We start from the raw sequence: 18,935 nt of genomic DNA on the forward strand, positions 1-18,935 counted from the left end.
AATTTATGTATAGTGCAATTCTTATTAAGATAGGATTTTTGTCAGCTATTTTGCTTTTTTAAAAAACAACAACTCTTTGTTTTTCTTTTCCTCTATTAATGCCTTCTTTTATGTTAAATATTTTTTCAAAGATTTTATTGATTGGTTGGCTGATTGATTTAGAGAGCATGTTCATGCACCTGCAAACTAGGGAAGGGGAGAGGGAAAGGAAGAGAGAGAAGCAGACTCCCCATTGAGCACAGAGCCTGATGCTGATGCAGGACATGTGAAAGAGTTAGATGCTGGGATGCCTGGGTGGCTTACTTGGTTGGATGTCTGCCTTCAGCTTGGATCATGATCCCAGGGTTCTGGGATTGAGTCCCACATCAGGCTCCTTACTCAGCAGGGAGGCTATTTCTGCTTCTCCCTCTGCCTGTTGCTCCCCCTGCTTGTGTGCTCTCTCTCTTTCTCTCTAATAAATAAATAAATAAATAAAATAAAAATAAATAAATAAATAAATAAATAAATAAATAAATAAAATCTTAAAAAAAAAAAAAGATGCTTAAACACCTGAGCCAACCAGGTGCCCTTATATTAAATACATATTTCTTAAAGATTATTTATTTATTTGACACAGAGAGAGATTACAACTAGGGAGAGAGACCGGCAGAGAGAGAGAGAGAGGGAAGCAGGCTCCCTGCTGAGCAGAGAGTCCAACTTGGGACTCGATCCCAGGACTCTGGGATCATGACCTGAGCGGAAGGCAGAGGCCCAACCCCCTGAGCCACCCAGGCGTCCCAAATATTTTATAGCATTCCTTTTTAATTCTCTTTTAGTTATTATTTTTGTGGGTTTTTTTGTTTTTGTTACAGATTAAAATTACTGTGTTAATTTAAAAGTTTAGGTCAATATTAATTTAAAATAGTAAAAAGTTTTTTCTCCATTTTTCCTTCCCTTTTCCTTGATGCCATTGTTGTCACACAAATTACATCTTTATACACTTAAACTTGTCAACACAATTTTATAATTCTTTTTTTTCCTTTCTAGTTCCTTTCTTTGTGTATTTGTCTTTTAAGTTAGAGAGGAACACACACTAAAAACATATTTTTAATATCTTTTATCTTTGTGTATGTATAGTTAGTTACTGATGTTCTTTATTTCTTTGTGATTACTCTAGTTATTGTCAAGTGTCCCTTATATCAATCTTAAGTGCTCCATTCAGTATTATAGGACATGTCTGTTAGTGATGACTTCTCTGAGTTTTTACGGAATGGCCTAATTAGCTTTCATATTCTAATTTTACTTTTATTTTTGAAGGATAGTTTTCCTGGGTATAGAATTCTTAGTTAAAATTCTTTTCTGTCAGCATTTTGAATGTCATCTCCTTCTCCTTGCCTTCTCATCTTCATGGTTTATGATAAGTTGTTAATCTTACTGAAGATCCCTTGTACATGATGAGTTGTTATTTTCTTGCTATCTTCAAGATTCTCTTTGTTTTTAGGCAGTTTGACTATAATGTGTATGTGTATGGATCTTTGAATTTTCCTGCTTAGAATTTGATAAGCTACTGAATGTGCTGATTAATATTTTTCATCAAATTTGGGAAATTTTCAGCTATTATTCAAACATTCTTTATGTCCCTTTCTTTGTCTCCTTTCTTTCTGAGATTCCTATTATGTGTATATTGGTATACTTGATGGTGTCCCCCAGGGTCTCTGAAATTCTGTTCATTTTTCTCAGCATTTTCCCTTCTGTTCCTTAGAGTGGATAATCTCAAGTGTCTTATTTTCAGGTTCAGTGATTGTTTCTTCTGCCTGCTAAAATCTGTTGTTGAGACCCTCTAGTGAATTTATCTTTTCAGTTTTTGTACTTTCCAACTCTGTAATATCTTTTTTTTATAATTTCTCTTTGTTGATATTATTTGGTAAAACATTGTTCTTTTCCTTTCCTTTAATTCTTTAGATATAATTTTCTTTAGTTTTTCCAAGGTATTTGTAATGCCTCATTTGTCCAGCAAGTCCAACAGGTGGGTTTCCTCAAGGACAGTTTGTATTGACTGATTGCTTTTTCCTGTTTATTGTATATACCTCCCTGTTCCTTTGCTAGTCTCATATAAATTTTTTAGTTATTGAAAACTGGACATTTAAAAAGAAATGTGGCAACTATAGAAACCTGATTTTCTCCTTTCCTAAGGCTTATTGTTGCTATTTGTGATTGTGGCTCTTTTTAAAGTAACTATTATGAACTAATTCTGTAAAATTTATATTCTTTGTTATATATGGCTACTGATGCCTCTTCTCGTTTAGCTTAATGATTAGCTCATGACTGGACAGAGATATCCTTAAAGGGCTTAAATTTCCTTAAAAGACTTAAATCTGTAATACTCTTTGTTGAGTGTTTTGTGTTTGTGTTGGGGCATGTTCAGGACAATATTCCAGCAATCTCCATCTCTGCTTTAGCTTTTACTTCTTCTAGCATAGAGCCTCAATACCAGCAGAAGTGAGAGATCAGGGTGTTCTCACAGCTTTTCTGGATATCTGCTAACTCTGCATATGCATGTGACTTTCTGGAGTCATAGGAATATGTTAGTTTTTCAAGCCCCTGTGGATATGTTTTTCCCTAATTTTTCTTTTGATTTTTATTTATTTATTTTATTTTTAATTTTTTTTTGAGGGATTGGTCAGGCCTTTGCTTGCCCCAGTGGTTTTACTGCCACAGATACTGCAGTGTTGCACAATTGCTGCTGATTTTTTCTTTTCTTTTCTTTTCTTTTTTTAAGATTTTATTTATTTATTTGACAGAGAGAGAGATCACAAGTAGGCAGAGAAGCAGGCAGAGAGAGAGGGGGAAGCAGGCTCCCGCTGAGCAGAGAGCCCGATGTAGGACTCGATCCCAGGACCCTGAGATCATGACCTGAGCGGAAGGCAGAGGCTTAACCCACTGAGCCACCCAGGCACCCCTGCTGATTGTTTTCTACAAACACTTCATGATAAGAATATTGATACTGAGCAAGCTCTAAGTATGCTTTAAATAAAGGCAGGCTTTTCCAGGGAGCTGCCAGATAGGTCAAAAGAGACATTTTCCTAGAATTTGGCTCTTGGGGGCGCTCCAAACCTGTTCTGCATTTCCAGTGGCAGTGCTGCTGGTTTTTACAGCTGCCATTTGTGGCATGCTGTTGGATTTTAAGGTTTCAGTAGAGCTAGGTGGAAGTTGAATGGGAAGGGACAGATTCACATGCCATAAAAATTGTTGTTCTTAATGAAAATTTTTCTTTTTTTCATTTTTTAAAACTCTTCTTGGATTGTTGCAAGCCTTACATTAATTTTCAAAATTATAAAAAAGTTGATTTTGGCAATTTTTAACAGTGTTTTCAGTACTTAAATGGAGTAACAGATTTTCAGAGGTCCCTACTTTGCCATTGTGGAAGTGTTTCCAGTTTCAGAAAACTAATCTCCACAAGATCCCTTATACCCATTTACTGTTAGTTGTGAGTCTTGTCCCCAGTATAGTCGTTTTTTAAGTTGTCTTTTTTTTTTTCTATTATGTTTTTCTGAATGCCACATTACAAAGTGTAAAATTGTGATATAAAGTAACAGTTAAATAGTGGAATAACCTCCTTAATTTCTTACAAACTGTTTCCTAATGTATTTATTTTTATTTCCAAGCATTTTAGCCTAATTAGAGGTGGAAGGAACCTGCGATTCTGTTAACTCTTTTGATGTGCACGTGATCTGTCGTCTTTCCAATGTTTTATTTCTTTAACACAGCTGAATTCATAGGTAAAAGTGTTATAGGAAAGGGGCTTGTAAGTCTGCCATTCAGTCCCCAAAACTATTCACTGCTGGATGACTTGTCCTTAGAATTTTAATTGTTCAAATTGGATACACATTTACTAAAACATTATCATAATAGCAGCAATTTCAGTTTATAGAGTAGTATATGCTACTGTCATGTCATTATATGCATTATACATTATATGTATCAATATTTGCAGCTGAAGAAATTGTAACTCAGCTATATAAAGTGACTCCCCTAAGTCCTCCCTGAATAAGCAATTAAGGTAGAAATCTAAAAGTAGTTTCTTTGGCTGCAAAGCCTTAACTCTTTGCCACACTTTAGGCAACTTATCAAAATTACATTGTAATGATTTGTGATAACAGAAGAGGTTATAATTATTTTGTAAACCAACGTTTGCCACTATACAAAGTACTGTCTTTTTGGTGAGCAGGGTTTTATTTAGGACCAAATTAAAGAACTTCAGAGCTGAAAAGGATGTTTGTGATTTCTTAACATGAGGTATGTAGGTTTCAGAGGGGCTATATAAATCCATTGAAATATTGTATGCATAATTTATGTGTGTGTATGATATATATATATACATTCATACATATGTTTCTGCAATGAAAGTAGGTTTTAATCAAATTCTCAAATTCTCAAAATGTCACAGATTCCCTTCTCAAAAATTAGGAGATACATTGATGGGCATCTGAGGATATAGTGAAGACCAAATTATTTCCTATAACTTTGACATTGTCATCCACGTCTCCAGTTTGATATTGGCATGGCATTGTCCTTAATAACCCCTTTGTCACATTCTTTTCTTGCATGTCAATAAATTTGACTGTCGTCTCTCTGGTGCACTTCAAGGTCTGGATGATATCTAAGTAGTAAGAGCTCTGAATCACCAGAGAAAGATGGATAAAAAGGAAGAGAGGAAGAGGAGCTTTCATTTGCTCAGGAATCACTGCTCCAACTTTACCCAACACTTAGAATCACCTTTGGCACAATTTCCATCCCAGGTCTCATAAGCCGGGCAGAGTTTTAGAGATTCTACTAGTCTTAAGCCATCAGTATCATCAGTAAAATCTGTAACGTCTCTTAAAAAAAGAAAAAAAGAATAAAGCATAGCTTTATGTATTTTTTTCTTCTATTTATTTTTAAAATGCTGATAAAATATTAAATTAATAGTTTTAGCAGCATTGCTGCATACATAATTATTATGTAGAAAGCAGTTCTAGGAAACGGCAGTTTCTTAAGTTAAATATGCTCATCAGACATCACTTGAATTGTCCTCCTAGGTATATACTTAAGAGAAATGTAAATATCTGTACACACAAAGACTTATATGTGAATGTTTGTAACAGTATTATTCATAATACTTCTAAGTATAAACAGTTCAAATGTCCATAAATGGATAAATAAAATGCATTATATCCATATAAATGAAATACTGTTCAGCCATAAAAAAGAATGAATTATTTAAAAAAAATTTTTTATTTAAATTTGGTTTAGTTAACATGTAGCATATTACTAGTTTCAGGGGTAGAATTTAGTGATTCATCACGTGCATATAACACCCTAGTGCTCATTACATCAAGTGGCCTCCTGAATACCTGTCACCTGTTTTTCCCATTTCCATACCCACATTCCCTCCAGCAACCCTCAGTTTATTTCTTATGGTTAAGAGTCTCTTATGGTTTGCCTTGCTCTCTGTTTTCCTCTTATTTTGTTTTTCCTTCCCTTCTCCTATGTTCATCTGTTTTGTTTCTTAAATTCCACATATGAGTGAGAGCATATGGTATTTGTCTTTCTCTGACTGACTTATTTTGCTTAGCATAATACCTCTAGTTCCATCCACATTTTTGCAACTGGTAAGATTTCATTCTTTATTATGGCTGATAAAATATTCCATTGTTTGTGTGTGTTTGTGTGTGTGTGTATATATACATATATACACACGCACACAGGTATATGCCACGTTTCCTTCATCTATTCTTCTATCGAAGGACATCTAGGTTCTTTCCATAGTTTGGCTGTTGTGGACATTGCTGCTATAAACATTAGAGTTCAGGTGCCCTTTTGGATCACTGTGTTTGCATCCTTTGTATAAATACCTAGCAATGCAATTGCTGAGTCCTGGGTCAGTGCTATTTTTAACTTCTTGAGGAAACTTCATACTTTTATCTGGAGTGGCCACACCAGTTTGCATTCTCACCAACAGTGTAAGAGGGTTTCCTTTTCTTTACAATATCAGCAACATCTGATGTTTCCTGACTTGTTAATTTAACCATTCTGACTGGTGTGAGGTGGTATCACCTTGTGGTTTTGATTTCTATTACTGTGCTGCTGAGTGATGTGGAGCATTTTTTCATGAGTCTGTAGGCCATTTGTATATCTTCTTTGGAGAAGTGTCTGTTCATGTCTTCTGCCCATCTCTTGACTGGATTTTTTGGTTTTTTGGGTGTTGAGTTTGGTAAGTTCTTTTAGATTTTGGAATTTGTAGCCAGTTTGTTTTGAGAGATTGGTCTTAAATGACCCCTTTCAACCTTTTTCCATTCACACATGCAGAGCCCCCTTCCTCTTAAAAAGTCTAACAGGGATGCCTGGGTGGCTCAATCAGTTAAGCATCTGCCTTCGGTTAGGTCATAATCCCAGGGTACTGGGATCAAGACCCACATGGGGCATCTTGCTCAGTAGGGATCCTGCTTCTCCTTCTGTCTACTGCTTCCCCTGCTTGTGCGCTCTTTCTTTCCCTCTCTCTCTAACAAGTAAATAAATAAAACCTTTTAAAAAAAGAAAAAGTTAACATCTTTTAGGAATGATTTGCTCTGTCTCCCCTCATCCTTCCTTTTTTTTAAAAAAAATTTTTTTGTGGGGGGAGGGAAGCAGAGAGGAAGAGGGAAAGAATCTTCAGACTCCACAGGTAGCGCTGGGCTCAGTCTCATGACCCTGAGATCATGACCTGAGCTGAAATTAAGAGTTGGACACTTAATCGACTGAGCCACCCAGCCACCCCATCCTCATCTTTCCTTTTATCCTCTCATGATCCAGTGAGACAGTATACATAAACATATCTGTTTATCCTTATAGAAGATTGTAAATAAATTGGATAAGTTAGATACACAAAAGGAACTCATTATTTGAAATGAGGATATTTTTGGAGATGAAAAGCCTCCTGTAGTCTCTTTAATAATATAGTTTTATTCGGGGTGCCTGGATGGCTCAGTGGGTTAAAGCCTCTGCCTTCGGCTCAGGTCATGATCCCAGGGTCCTGGGATCGAGCCCCACATCGGGTTCTCTGCTCAGTGGGGAGCCTGCTTCCCCTTCTCTCTCTGTCTGCCTCTCTGCCTACTTGTGATTTCTCTGTCAAATAAATAAATAAAAATCTTTTAAAAAAATATATAGTTTTATTATAAATCTAATACTTGAGTTTATCTTTTGTAATTCAGATTTTTAAATGTATTACTTTCTTCAAAGTGGCTGCATTCCTGTATTTAAGACAAGTAGCACTTTTTTGCTTGAGATTTATGTAACCATAATGTATTTTAAACTTTCCTTTTTTGATTTTTTGCAGGCTTTTCAAAAATTTGAATATTATTTGGGACAGACTTTTTACTGTCTGTCCCAAATAATATTCTTGAAACGGCTAAGAAGTTATTACTTTATATTAGAGTACATTTATTAAATAAATTATTAGTTATGATATTGGGAGACTTATATTGTTATTTCTCTACATTCAGAAAAGTGCATAAGTCATATATGTACTGCTTGATGTATTATCAGCAAGTTTTTACCCCCATGTATCTGTCATGTGGGTCAAGAAATAGATCTAATAGGGCGCCTGGGTGGCTCAGTGGGTTAAGCCGCTGCCTTCGGCTCGGGTCATGATCTCAGGGTCCTGGGATCGAGTCCCGCATCGGGCTCTCTGCTCAGCAGGGAGCCTGCTTCCCTCTCTCTCTCTCTCTGCCTGCCTCTCCATCTACTTGTGATTTCTATCTGTCAAATAAATAAATAAAAAAACCTTTAAAAAAAAAAAAAAAAGAAATAGATCTAATAAATTTGGGAGTTCCATTAACTGTGAAACAGAGATAGTAGAGAGAGCTTAGTAAGGGGACATTTACTTACGGATTTCTCCTTGACCTTCAGGGAAACATTTTTCCATGTTTTTAAACCTGCTTAAACAGTATACTATTTCAAAGGAGAAATGTATTCTTGTTTTGTCATAGATGGATTAAAATTATTGTGTACCTGATATAGGAATGTGGTTGGACAGAATGAACTGAAAATTACAAGTGATCGAGCAATAAATTCAGGATTGTTTTTTGAAGATAAACCAAAGCCTTCAAAACAGTCACTTCAGTCTTACCAAGAAGCTTTGCAGCAACAGGTATTCATTCATTCATTCATTCATTCAATCATTCATTGTATTCGTTCATTCATTTAATGTTGAACATTTTATGTGTTAGCTCAGTGGTCCCTTTGAACTCAGCTTGGCAGAGGAGAAGCAATACTGCTCATTTATATTTCACTATGATAAATTTTGGTGCAGCTAGATTAGAATACTTTTGGAAGCACATTTTGAAAGCACAAGATAAGAATAAATGCCTGGCAGTTAGGAGGGCTTCATGTGTTGTTGATACTTGAACTGCATGTTAAACAATGAATACATTTTAAATTCCTGGCATATTCAGGGAATGGAAGTCGATGTGGGAGAGGGGCTGAAGTATTATAGTGTGCTGGATTATGAAGGATTAACTAATAAGGAATTTTCAGTTTTATCCTGTTACAGAGAGCCTAAGGGAAGAAAGTTTAAGCCAGAGAATGAAAAGAATAGTTGATGTGAATACCTTTAAGTTTTAGAGGGGTAGCTAGTTGTGATGTATATGATTGGGAAAAATGTGGCAGAGAAAACTTTTCTATAGACTATTGAGGCAGTCCAGACAGGAGGTAAGGAGGCCCTTACTAGATAGGGAAGATGGGAGGACATCTAGAAGACAACTCTGGGTTTTTTTTTTTTTTTTTTTTTTTTTTTAAAGATTTTATTTATTTATTTGACAGACAGAGATCACGAGTAGGCAGAGAGGCAGGCAGAGAGAGAGAGAGGAGGAAGCAGGCTCCCTGCTGAGCAGAGAGCCCGATGCGGGACTCGATCCCAGGACCCTGAGATCATGACCTGAGCCGAAGGCAGCGGCTTAACCCACTGAGCCACCCAGGCGCCCCAACTCTGGGATTTTTTGATAGGACTTAAATAGAGGGAATGAGAAAGAACAGGGGGCTTGAAGATGATTCTGAATGTTGTAGTCTATAAGAATAATGAGGCTATGAATATGAACTAAGAGAAAAAAGTAGAACATTTTTAGGGAGGAGGATAATGGGTTCTGTTGTAGTTTGTAATATTTTAAGAAAGTTTGCTTAAAAGTAATTATATCAAATATATGGGGTTCTTAGGGGAGTATCCATATCTCTGAGAGGATTCTGGAACTCTTAGCGGGTATATGTCCATCTGAAGTACTTCTCTGTAAAATTCCACTTGGATTTTTTTCTAAAGCTCTTTTTGTTCAGATTTTACTTGGGCAGCCTCCTTGAAAATGGATTTTTTAATTTATTTTATTCATTCATTTATTTATTTATTTAAAAAAAAGATTTTATTTATTTATTTACAGACAGAGATCACAAGTAGGCAGAGAGGCAGACAGAGAGAGAGGAAGGGAAGCAGGCTCCCTGCTGAGCAGAGACCCCCCCCCACCCCCGCCAATGGGGCTCGATCCCAGGACTCTGGGATCATGACCTGAGCTGAAGGCAGAGGCTTTAACCCACTGAGCCACCCAGGCACCCTGAAAATGGACTTTTTTAAATGGTAGAATTACAGCTTTATTTTTTGGATGGTAGATTTCTACAATAAAAGATTGAATTTATATCTGTTTTCAAATGAGCATATTAATAATACCACTGGCAAAGCTACATTGCCTAACTCTAGAATTTTATTTCATGTATGTGATGACCTCTTAGCCTTGGTGGGGTGGTTGCTTAAATTTTCCATGGATGTGGTTATGACTTCTGTGTGTGTGTGTGTGTGTGTGTGTGTGTTTGTGATTTTTTTTTTATGATTTTATTTATTTATTTGACAGAAAAATAGAGATCACAAGTAGGCATAGAGGCAGGCAGAGGGAGAAGGAGAAGCAGGCTCCCTGCCGAGCAGAGAGCCCGACGTGGGGCTCGATCCCAGGACCCTGAGATCATGACCTGAGCAGAAGGCAGAGGCTTAAACCACTGAACCACCCAGGTGCCCCTGTGGTTGTGATTTTAAGAGTAACTTTCCAAAGCATAAATACTTTTTCATTGCCTTCCATGCCTAGAGACCAGCCTGTGCTTATATTTGATGATGAAAAGACTGTTTTGTATGCTTTCATAAAGTTGTACTTAAAGTAGCCCAGAATTCTCTGAATAGCTTTGAACCTTCAACCTCTTGACTTCTGGGAATGGAGTTTCCAAGGGTAAAATGAGTAGGTCTGGTGAGATGTGGGGAGTAGTTTATGGCTGGTCAGGTCCCATAACAGGGTAGATGAAAAAGGGAAGTAGGGAGATCCTGTTGGTCCTCATGCAACTAGTAAGGTTTAGGAAGGAATAGCTCCGGTAGAGGTTGTTGGGAAGGAAGAATTTGTACAGTTAGAGCTGGCATCAGTGGCTGGAAAGCACTCTGGAAGCAATGATATGAGGGACCAACAGCTGTTTATTTTAGCCAAGGAAGTGTTTTTAAATTTGGTATTCCATAGATTTGTGATTTCAAATTTTATAGGGAGGCAGATTGTGTAAAAAGAAAAAAATCCAGTTTTTTTCTCTAATAAGAAAAATAAAATCTAAGGGGCGCCTGGGTGGCTCAGTGGGTTAAAGCCTCTGCCTTTGGCTCAGGTCATGATCCCAGGGTCCTGGGATCGAGCCCCATATCGGGCTCTCTGCTCAGTGGGGAGCCTGCTTCCCTTCCTCTCTCTCTGCCTGCCTCTCTGCCTACTTGTGATCTCTGTCTATAAATAAATAAATAAAATCTTTAAAAAAAAAAAAGAAAAGAAAAATAAAATCTAATATTAAAACTAAACTTTGTATCAGAATACTTGTTAATACTAATGTTTCTTAATATTAACAAGATTCGGGAAAGAGAAGAAAGAAGGAAGAAAGAACGTGAAGAAAAAGAAGAATATGAAGCTAAATTAGAAGCTGAAATGAGAAGTTACAACCCCTGGGGAAAAGGTGGAGGTGGTGCTCCTCTGAGAGATGCAAAAGGAAATCTGATAAGTACGTTATTTTCATTGATCTGTTGTTTTTAAAAGAAACTGAAATATTTTAAAATTTTTAAAGGAATGGGGGGGTAGAAGTAAGTATCATGGCCTGTAAGGCAAGGTCTCTTTTTATATAGCTTAATGCAAAAGAGATATTTTATAATACATATAATAACAGGTTAGAAAGTCTTTTTTTTTTTTTTGAGTATTCATTTAATTTTATTACATGTTTTTTCATCCTCTAATGATAATAATTCAATTGCAGAGAAAAGCTCATGTTAGTTGTCAGGTTTTTACCCAAACCGATAGTTAGATTTTTTTTTAAAAAAACATCCTGGTAAAAATAACAAAACTCTTATTAAATTTTTTTTTTAAACTAGTAAGACATATTTAAAATAAGTGATCTGAAATAGTTGTGGGGTGCAGTATTTCATAAATGCCATATACCTGCACAGTGCAAGGACTCCATGGAAAAATAAAGACCAGATCTCAGAAACTTTCTGGTAGGTTGCAGAAACATATTGATTTGTCTTTAAGTTATTTACTCTCATAAATATTTGATCTAGAGGGGTGCTTGGGTCTCTTAGTCGGTTAAGCGTCTGACTCTTGATTTCAACTCAGTTCATGATCTTAGGGTTGTGAGATCGAGTCCCACCTTGGTCTCTGTGCTGGGTGTGTAGCCTGCTTTAGCTTCTTTCTCTCTCTCTCTCTCCCTCTGCCTGACACCTCCCCCCCAACATTCACATACTCTCTCTTCCCCTCTTAAATGTTTGAGATAAAAACAACAACAGCCTGCTCTTTGAAAAAATAAAAAGGTCTTATACAACTTGTTGTATATATTGGGATGGTCTCTGATTAACTTTTAGATCAGGATAAAAAGAGACAAAGATAGGTTTTTGAAAATCGTTTTATTAGAATAGAGAAATGAATAATAGAAACCCAGTAAATGGTAAAAATGTAGATTTCATTTTGATCTTCAAGTATTACACATTATTATAGGGATAGTTGAGGGATGTAGTCAGAATACTTTCTGGTTATTGAGTTATTAAGAGTTCTTAAATATTGTGCTTTTGCTTTGTTAAAGATGGCTTTTTAAAAAGATGTATTTGAGACCCACTTAAATTGCTAAGATACATCTTTTCTTCCCAAAGGATTTGTTCCTTTCCTGTCTTCACCTCATACTTTGTTCATGGTTTGAAGACTGGAACTCTTACTCTTTTTATAGATGAGGTGATTTTAGATGATACATAGATAAACATTTCTTATCTTAAAAGTTAATTGTTGATTTGAATATATATTAAAAAACTGGTTTTTCATTGGATAATGCTATAATATATCCTTTTAAAATACAGGTATTAATTAGTTCAGGCATTTAACAAAAAGAGCTTTAACAAACACCCCCTAATTATCAGAAGCTTGTGGCTGAAACCTTAAGGCTATAAAAGTTACTTCTCACTTATGTCTCATTCGGATGCTCTTTGAGTGGGTCTCCTCCAAGAGGTGACTCAGGAATTCAGGGCTCTTTTCTTGTATCATTCATCCACTTTGAAATCCTTCACTTCTAGCAGCCAAACAGGGTTTAGTGGTGGGAGAATTAGTTGAGAGTTTTGGGGGGTTCTGGTCTCGAGGTGGAGGGAATATTGCTTTGTCTCTTTGCTCCAATATTCAGACCTAATTATAAGGAGACCTAATTATAGTGCCTAGGAAGAGGATATGAGATTGATAAGCATCTAGTCAAGTCTTTGCTGTAGTGAATTTAAATTGTGAATTGATAGAAACATAGTAGTTACTGGGAAGGAGGTGCTTAAATGCCTGAAACTTTGGTAAACACTGGAATAGAATAATTTCCTAGGACTTTGAAGCTGGCCTCTAAGATTATTTCCAGTTCACGCAATATAGTTATGTTGTTCTGTATGTGTTTAGTTGGTGGTAGGGAGTAGGATAAATGTGGATTATTAAATTATAAAATACTGTTTTAGAATTGTTTGACCTAATAGTAATGAAGCAGACTTTTCTGTGTTTTTCAGTTTTAGCAGTAATGTTTACTTTGCTTATTTAATGCGACAGTCATGCCCCGTGATAGAAAAGTATACTATTTTATCAAATACAGTGGAACTCTTTTTTAAATGGTATTTTCAAAGCAGGTAAACTCATCCTTTAAGGGCTATCTGTTTGTGACTTGATCTGTTTTAGAGAGGGAGGGAAGGGAAGGAATGTGATTTATCTATTCTATTTGAAACATGTTGTAAAGATCTGTATTCTTGTTTACTTCATATAATGACCAAGATCATATAATTTCTGTACTTTCTGTTGGCCCACTTTAATTTGGCTGCTGGCTTCTCTAGTTACTCCTGTTTTATCTTTGGTCTTTTATTGCAAAGAAATTAAGGAAATTTAATGTTTATCCTTAGCTCTTTGGGGAAGATGTCTATAACAGGAAGTAGTTATTAATAAATATTAAAATCTGTTACCCAGATGACTAGAATAGCACTAACTTCTTTTTTTTTTGCATCAACCCTCCCTTTTAAAGTAAATATTTCTCGTTTTTATTATTTGTGTGACACTTAAAAATCTGTTTCTCTTCTTAGTTCTTTTTTCATTAAAGTTCTTTTTTTTAAGTTCCAATAAAACAAACTATATTCTAATGACTTTTAATGGGTGAATGAATAAACAAACTGTAGTACATTCGTACCATGGCTTGCTACCTAGCAGTTAAAGGAATGAACTATTGATGCACATAATAACTTGAAAGACTCTTCAAAGAACTTAAGCTAAGTGAAAGAAGCTCCTTTCTAAAGGTTATATACATGTATATTCTTAAAATGATTTTAGGGATAGTGATGTTACATGAATCTATCATATGTTAAAATTCTTAAAAACTACTCCAAAAAAATCAATAAAATTAGAAAATACCTAACCAATTTGAAAGACAGCAGAAGTATTTTAGTTCTAACTGATTAATAGTTAGATTAAATGTTTCTTCACATATATTTGATTCAGTATTTGTATTTCTTTTATGTATAGTATTTGCCCCAGTTAGATTTATGTTTGTTTTTATGTTGATTATTGAGATACAATTTGCATATGACACAATTCATTCTTTTTAAAGTGTATTATTCAATGAGTTTTGACAACTGATTCCAGGACCCACAGTCACAATCAAGATTCAGAACATTTCCAATTTATCCAACCCTTGCCAACACCTCTGATCTGCATTCTGACAAAATAGTTTTTGCCTTTTGTATCCTTTTCTCCTTAGTTTTAGTGGTTTATCCATGTTGTATGTGTCTGTAGTTTACTTCTTTTTATTACTAAATAGAACTCTACCACGTGGAGGTACCGTGATTGTGTATCCTTTTACCAGTTGATGGGTATTTGGCTTGTTCACAGTTCAGGCTGTTATAAGTAAAGCTGTCATAAACATTTACCTTCAGGTCTTGTGCACATAAATTTTCATCTTTCCTGGCTAGATGCATAGGAATGGAATTCCTGGGAATTCCATTAAGTAAGTGTATATTTAACTTTGTAAGAAACTGCTAGATCATTTTCCAAAGTGGTTGTGCCATTTTGCATTCTTACCAGCAAAGCACAAGATTTCTGGTTGCATTACATTCTCATCAGCCCTTGTATTTAGCCTTTCTATTAAGTAGGTAGGACATCTCATTGTGGTTTTAAAAAAAGCAAACAAAAAAAAGTTTTTATTTTGAAATAATTCAAGACTTAGAGAAGAGTTACAAAGATATAGAGTGTACCCTTCACCTAGCTTCCCATAATGTTAACATCTTCAGTAATCTAGCATAGTGTTCTAAATGAGAAATTAAAATTTTAATTTAATGAGCTCTCATTTCCCATGAAATGTTTATCCCTTTAAAACATACAATGCCTGGGTGGCTCAGTTGGCTGAGCATTTTTCTTTGGCCTGGGTCATAATCCGGGGTCCTGAGATCAAGTCCCACATTGGGCCTCTTGCTTAGAGGGAGCCTGCTTTTCCCTCTGCCTGCTGCTCTCCCTCTCTGACAAATAAATAAATAAAATATTTAAAGAAAATAAAATATACAGTTCAGCAGTTTTTAGTATATTCACAGAGCTGTGCTACAATCACAAAGTCAATTTTAGAACATTTTGTACATTGAATTGCCTTGATGTGCTTGTTGAAAATCAGTTGACCACAAAATTATTTATGGACCCTTTAATGTTCTGTTCCATTGATCTAGATGTCTATCCTTATGCCCATATCATACTCTCTTGATTACTATAGCTTTGTAGTAAGTTTTGAAATTGAGAAGTGTGAGTCTCCCAACTTTGTTCTTCTTTCTCAAGATTGTTTTGTCTACTTGACTTCCCTCCCTTCCATTTTCATTGAAATTTTACTATCAGTTTGCCAACCTCAATAAAAAAGTGTGGTAGGATTTTCATTGAGATTTCATTTACAAAAAGATCAATTTGGGACAGCCAGCATCTTAACTATATTGAGTCTTTTGATCCATGAATGTGGAATATTTATCTGCTTATTGACTCTTAGTTAACATCTTTTAGCAGTATTCTGTAGTTTTCAGGTATTGTAATATATTTTGTTAATTGTATCCATAAGTATTTCATGTATTTTAATGCTATTTTAAATGTTAAATAATACATTTAAAATTATCAGTAGTCATTTTTTCATTGCTCGTGTATACAGTTGATTTTTCTGTGTTCTTAATGCATTAGTTTTAGTAGGGTTTTTTTTTGTAGGTTTTTTGGGATTTTTTAATGTAGGCAATCATGTTATTTGCAAACAGTTTCACTTCTTCCTTTCCATTGCCTTCCTTTCCGTACCTTTTAGTTATTTTGCTTATGTTTTACACTTGTTCGGAACTCCAGTACAATGCTTAGAAATCATGAGAACAGATAGCCTTGTCTTATCTGATTTTAGGTGGAAAGTATTCAGTCTTTTCACCAGTCGGTATAATGTTGGCTATAGGTTTTTTCGTAGATTTTTTTCTTTAATCAGGTCTAGGACATTATCTTCTATTCCTCCTCATACTTTTCACATGAATATATGTTGAATTTTGTCAAGTGCTTTTCTATATCTTTTGAAGTGATAATTACATCTTTCTTTATTGATACATGGTGAGTTACATTGCTAATTTTTTTAAAGATTTTTTAAATTTTTTATTTGACAGAGAGATAGCACAAGTAGGCAGGGCAGCAGGCCGCCGGAGTGGGAGAAGCTCAGACTCTCTGGTGAGCAGGGAGCCTGAAATGGGCTCGATCCCAGGACTCTGGGATCGTGACCTGAGCCTAAGGCAGATGCTTATCCAACTGAGCCACCCAGGTGCCCCACATTGAGTAATTTTTTAAATGTTGAGCTGCTCTTTGATCAACATGAGTAGGGAAAAGTTTCCTGTTTTTTTGCTAGAATTTACAAGTGAAGCCATCTGGGCAGGGAATTTTCTTTTTCTTCCTTTTTAAAAAAATTTTTTTAAATAAATAAATAAAAATGTTATAAATTTTTTTTGAGTATAGCTGTAACTGTAGCACACATTTTGATATGTGTTATTTTCATTTTCATTCAGTTAACTTTTCTAATTTTGTGATTTTCCTTTGACCTATTATTTAGACCTGAGTTTTTAAAATTTCCATATATTTGGGTATTTTCCAGGTAACTTTCTTCTGATCACTTCTAGTATATGTTCTCTTGTTCAGAGAATATAATTTTTGTTATTTTAATATTTTTAAGTTCATGAGATTTATTTTATAAGTCACCAGTTAGATTTTCATTTGCCTTAGAGACTGTGATCTTAAGTGTGTATATTGTAAGTTAATTTTGAAATATGTGTTATTAGTCAAATTAGGGTTGGAAATTTTCTTTAGCTCTCTGAATTGACTTGTAGAAGAGTTTGTATAATTAGTCATGATTGCTGAATAATCTTGGGTCTATGGAAATATTTTCAGACATTTTCTTAAAATGTTTTGGTATTTTCCATCAACCAACAGCTAACTCACAAAATTAATTTGGTGGGGCGCCTGGGTGGCTAGTCAGTTGATTGAGTCTTGATTTTGGCTTAGATCATGATATCAGTATCATGGGATTGAGCACCATCATGGTATCAGGGTCATGGGATCAAACACCCTGGTGGGCTCTGTGCTCAGATAGGAGTCTCCTCCTCTCCTCTCTCTCCCTCTGCTCCTCTCCCAGGTCATGCATGTGCATGCTTGCTGTCTGTCTCTCTAAAGTAAATAAGTAAATCTTAAAAAAATAAAATTTTAATTTCAAAGTATTTAGGCTTATAAAAAAAGATAATTAAATAAGGAGTGAAAAAGTTTCAAATATTGTTTACTGTAGCTATCACATGATTTAGTCCTGGTCTGATAAATTGTTCAGAGAGTAGGACTATTTTCCCATTTGTTAATCTATAATATTTTCTTTTGTTATTCTTTTCTTTGTAGAATTATTCTGCAATGCTGGTAGTTTTATATTAAATGATATGGTATACATTTTAAATAAAGGCCATTTTTCAGTGGCATCTTTGCAGTTGGCAAATTATACTCTTCACCAAAGCCCTTTTTTTAATTTTGATTTTTAGCTGATTTTAAACCTTTCATTATTCAAACCACCTCAGGAAAGACAGATAAGGAGTGACTACTTGATTGATAGTGTTTTCCAATAAATAGCAATATGGAGTTGTTGTGATTGTTTAATCTGATGGTCTTAACTAATTATACACTCTGCTGACATCACCTTCTTTTTACATAAATACATTCACTTATTGACATTGAGAGGACTGTGTATAATCACAACAGTGAAGTAACACATGTTCATTTGTTTGTTTACTTATAGAACATTTATCTCTTAATTTATGGTTTGTCTAAGTGAATATCAAAATGAGATTGCATTCCCTGAACATTCATTAATTTGGTAACAGAGCTCAGGTTATCATCTTACTTGATATACCATACTCTTCTAATAGAAAATGGAAGAATACTGTATGTATTGTTATTTATAGTGACTTCTCATTTATATGGAGTGCTCTTATGCTGTTCTAGTGAATATTGGATGATGAGATAGTGATCTCCTATTTGAGTTTTTTTATGTAATTTGGTGACTTTAAGGACCACAGCTGTTAGTTCATGACCTCAACTTTATCATCATCCTTCTGTTTTCATTTACCTTCCATATCCAGGATTTAGTGATGGGATAGATCCCGGGATTTGGTGATGATTGCAGGAGCACCTAGCTACTTTTGCCTTACCAATTCTTGGTAGTTCTTTTTGCAATCAGTTTCTCTGTGACTTCAGTTAGTCCCTATTATCCCAGTTGTTTTGTGGAGAAGAACTATTTTTTATTTTGTTACAGCTTGTTTTTAAGATTGACTTGTTGTTTTACCTGATTCTTTGTGCTCAGATTTTTGTGATCTGTGTGTGGTATCTACTGCTTTGTGACAAATTATGCAATGTGTAATGCTTTAATGTAACAGACATTATCTTGGGGTTCTGTAAGTCAGTTTTTGAATGGGTTAGCTGGGTATTTCTATCTCAGGATCTTTCATGAGTTTGGGGTCCAAAATAGCTCCTAGGGCTATAGTCATATGAAGGCTTGACTGGGACTGGAGAATCTGTTTTCAATATGGCTCCCTCACATGGCTCAGAAGCCTCTGTTCCTTGTCATAGGGGCCTTTCCATAGGGTTCCATCAGTGCCATTATGATAGAGTAGCTGGCTTTCTTCAGAGTAAGTGATCCAGTAGATCAAGCAAAATGGAAACCATAATGTCTTTTATGAAGTAGTCTTGGAAGTCATATGCCATCATCCTGCAATATTTTATTCATAAGAAGTGAGTTACTAACTCTGGCTTATGCTTAAAGGGAGGGGAATTGAACTCCATCTTTTAAGGGAAGACCATCAAAAGAGTTTATGGATATAC

The 18,935-nt window shown here is 35.3% G+C and overlaps 1 protein-coding gene across 14 annotated transcripts in view; it reads left to right on the forward strand.

Moving 5' to 3' along the window:
- CSPP1 (centrosome and spindle pole associated protein 1) overlaps positions 1 to 18,935 on the forward strand; it is a 168,832-nt gene that overhangs the window by 98,255 nt on the left and 51,642 nt on the right. For all 14 annotated transcript variants that reach the window (XM_032315801.1, XM_032315816.1, XM_032315813.1 and 11 more), the window contains 2 exons: positions 8,017 to 8,146; positions 10,902 to 11,049. In XM_032315801.1, coding sequence (XP_032171692.1) covers positions 8,017 to 8,146; positions 10,902 to 11,049 — 278 coding nt within the window. The remainder of the gene's footprint in view (positions 1 to 8,016; positions 8,147 to 10,901; positions 11,050 to 18,935) is intronic.

Source organism: Mustela erminea, chromosome 16 (genome assembly GCF_009829155.1).
Source record: "Mustela erminea isolate mMusErm1 chromosome 16, mMusErm1.Pri, whole genome shotgun sequence".
Classification (NCBI taxonomy): Eukaryota; Metazoa; Chordata; class Mammalia; order Carnivora; family Mustelidae; genus Mustela; species Mustela erminea.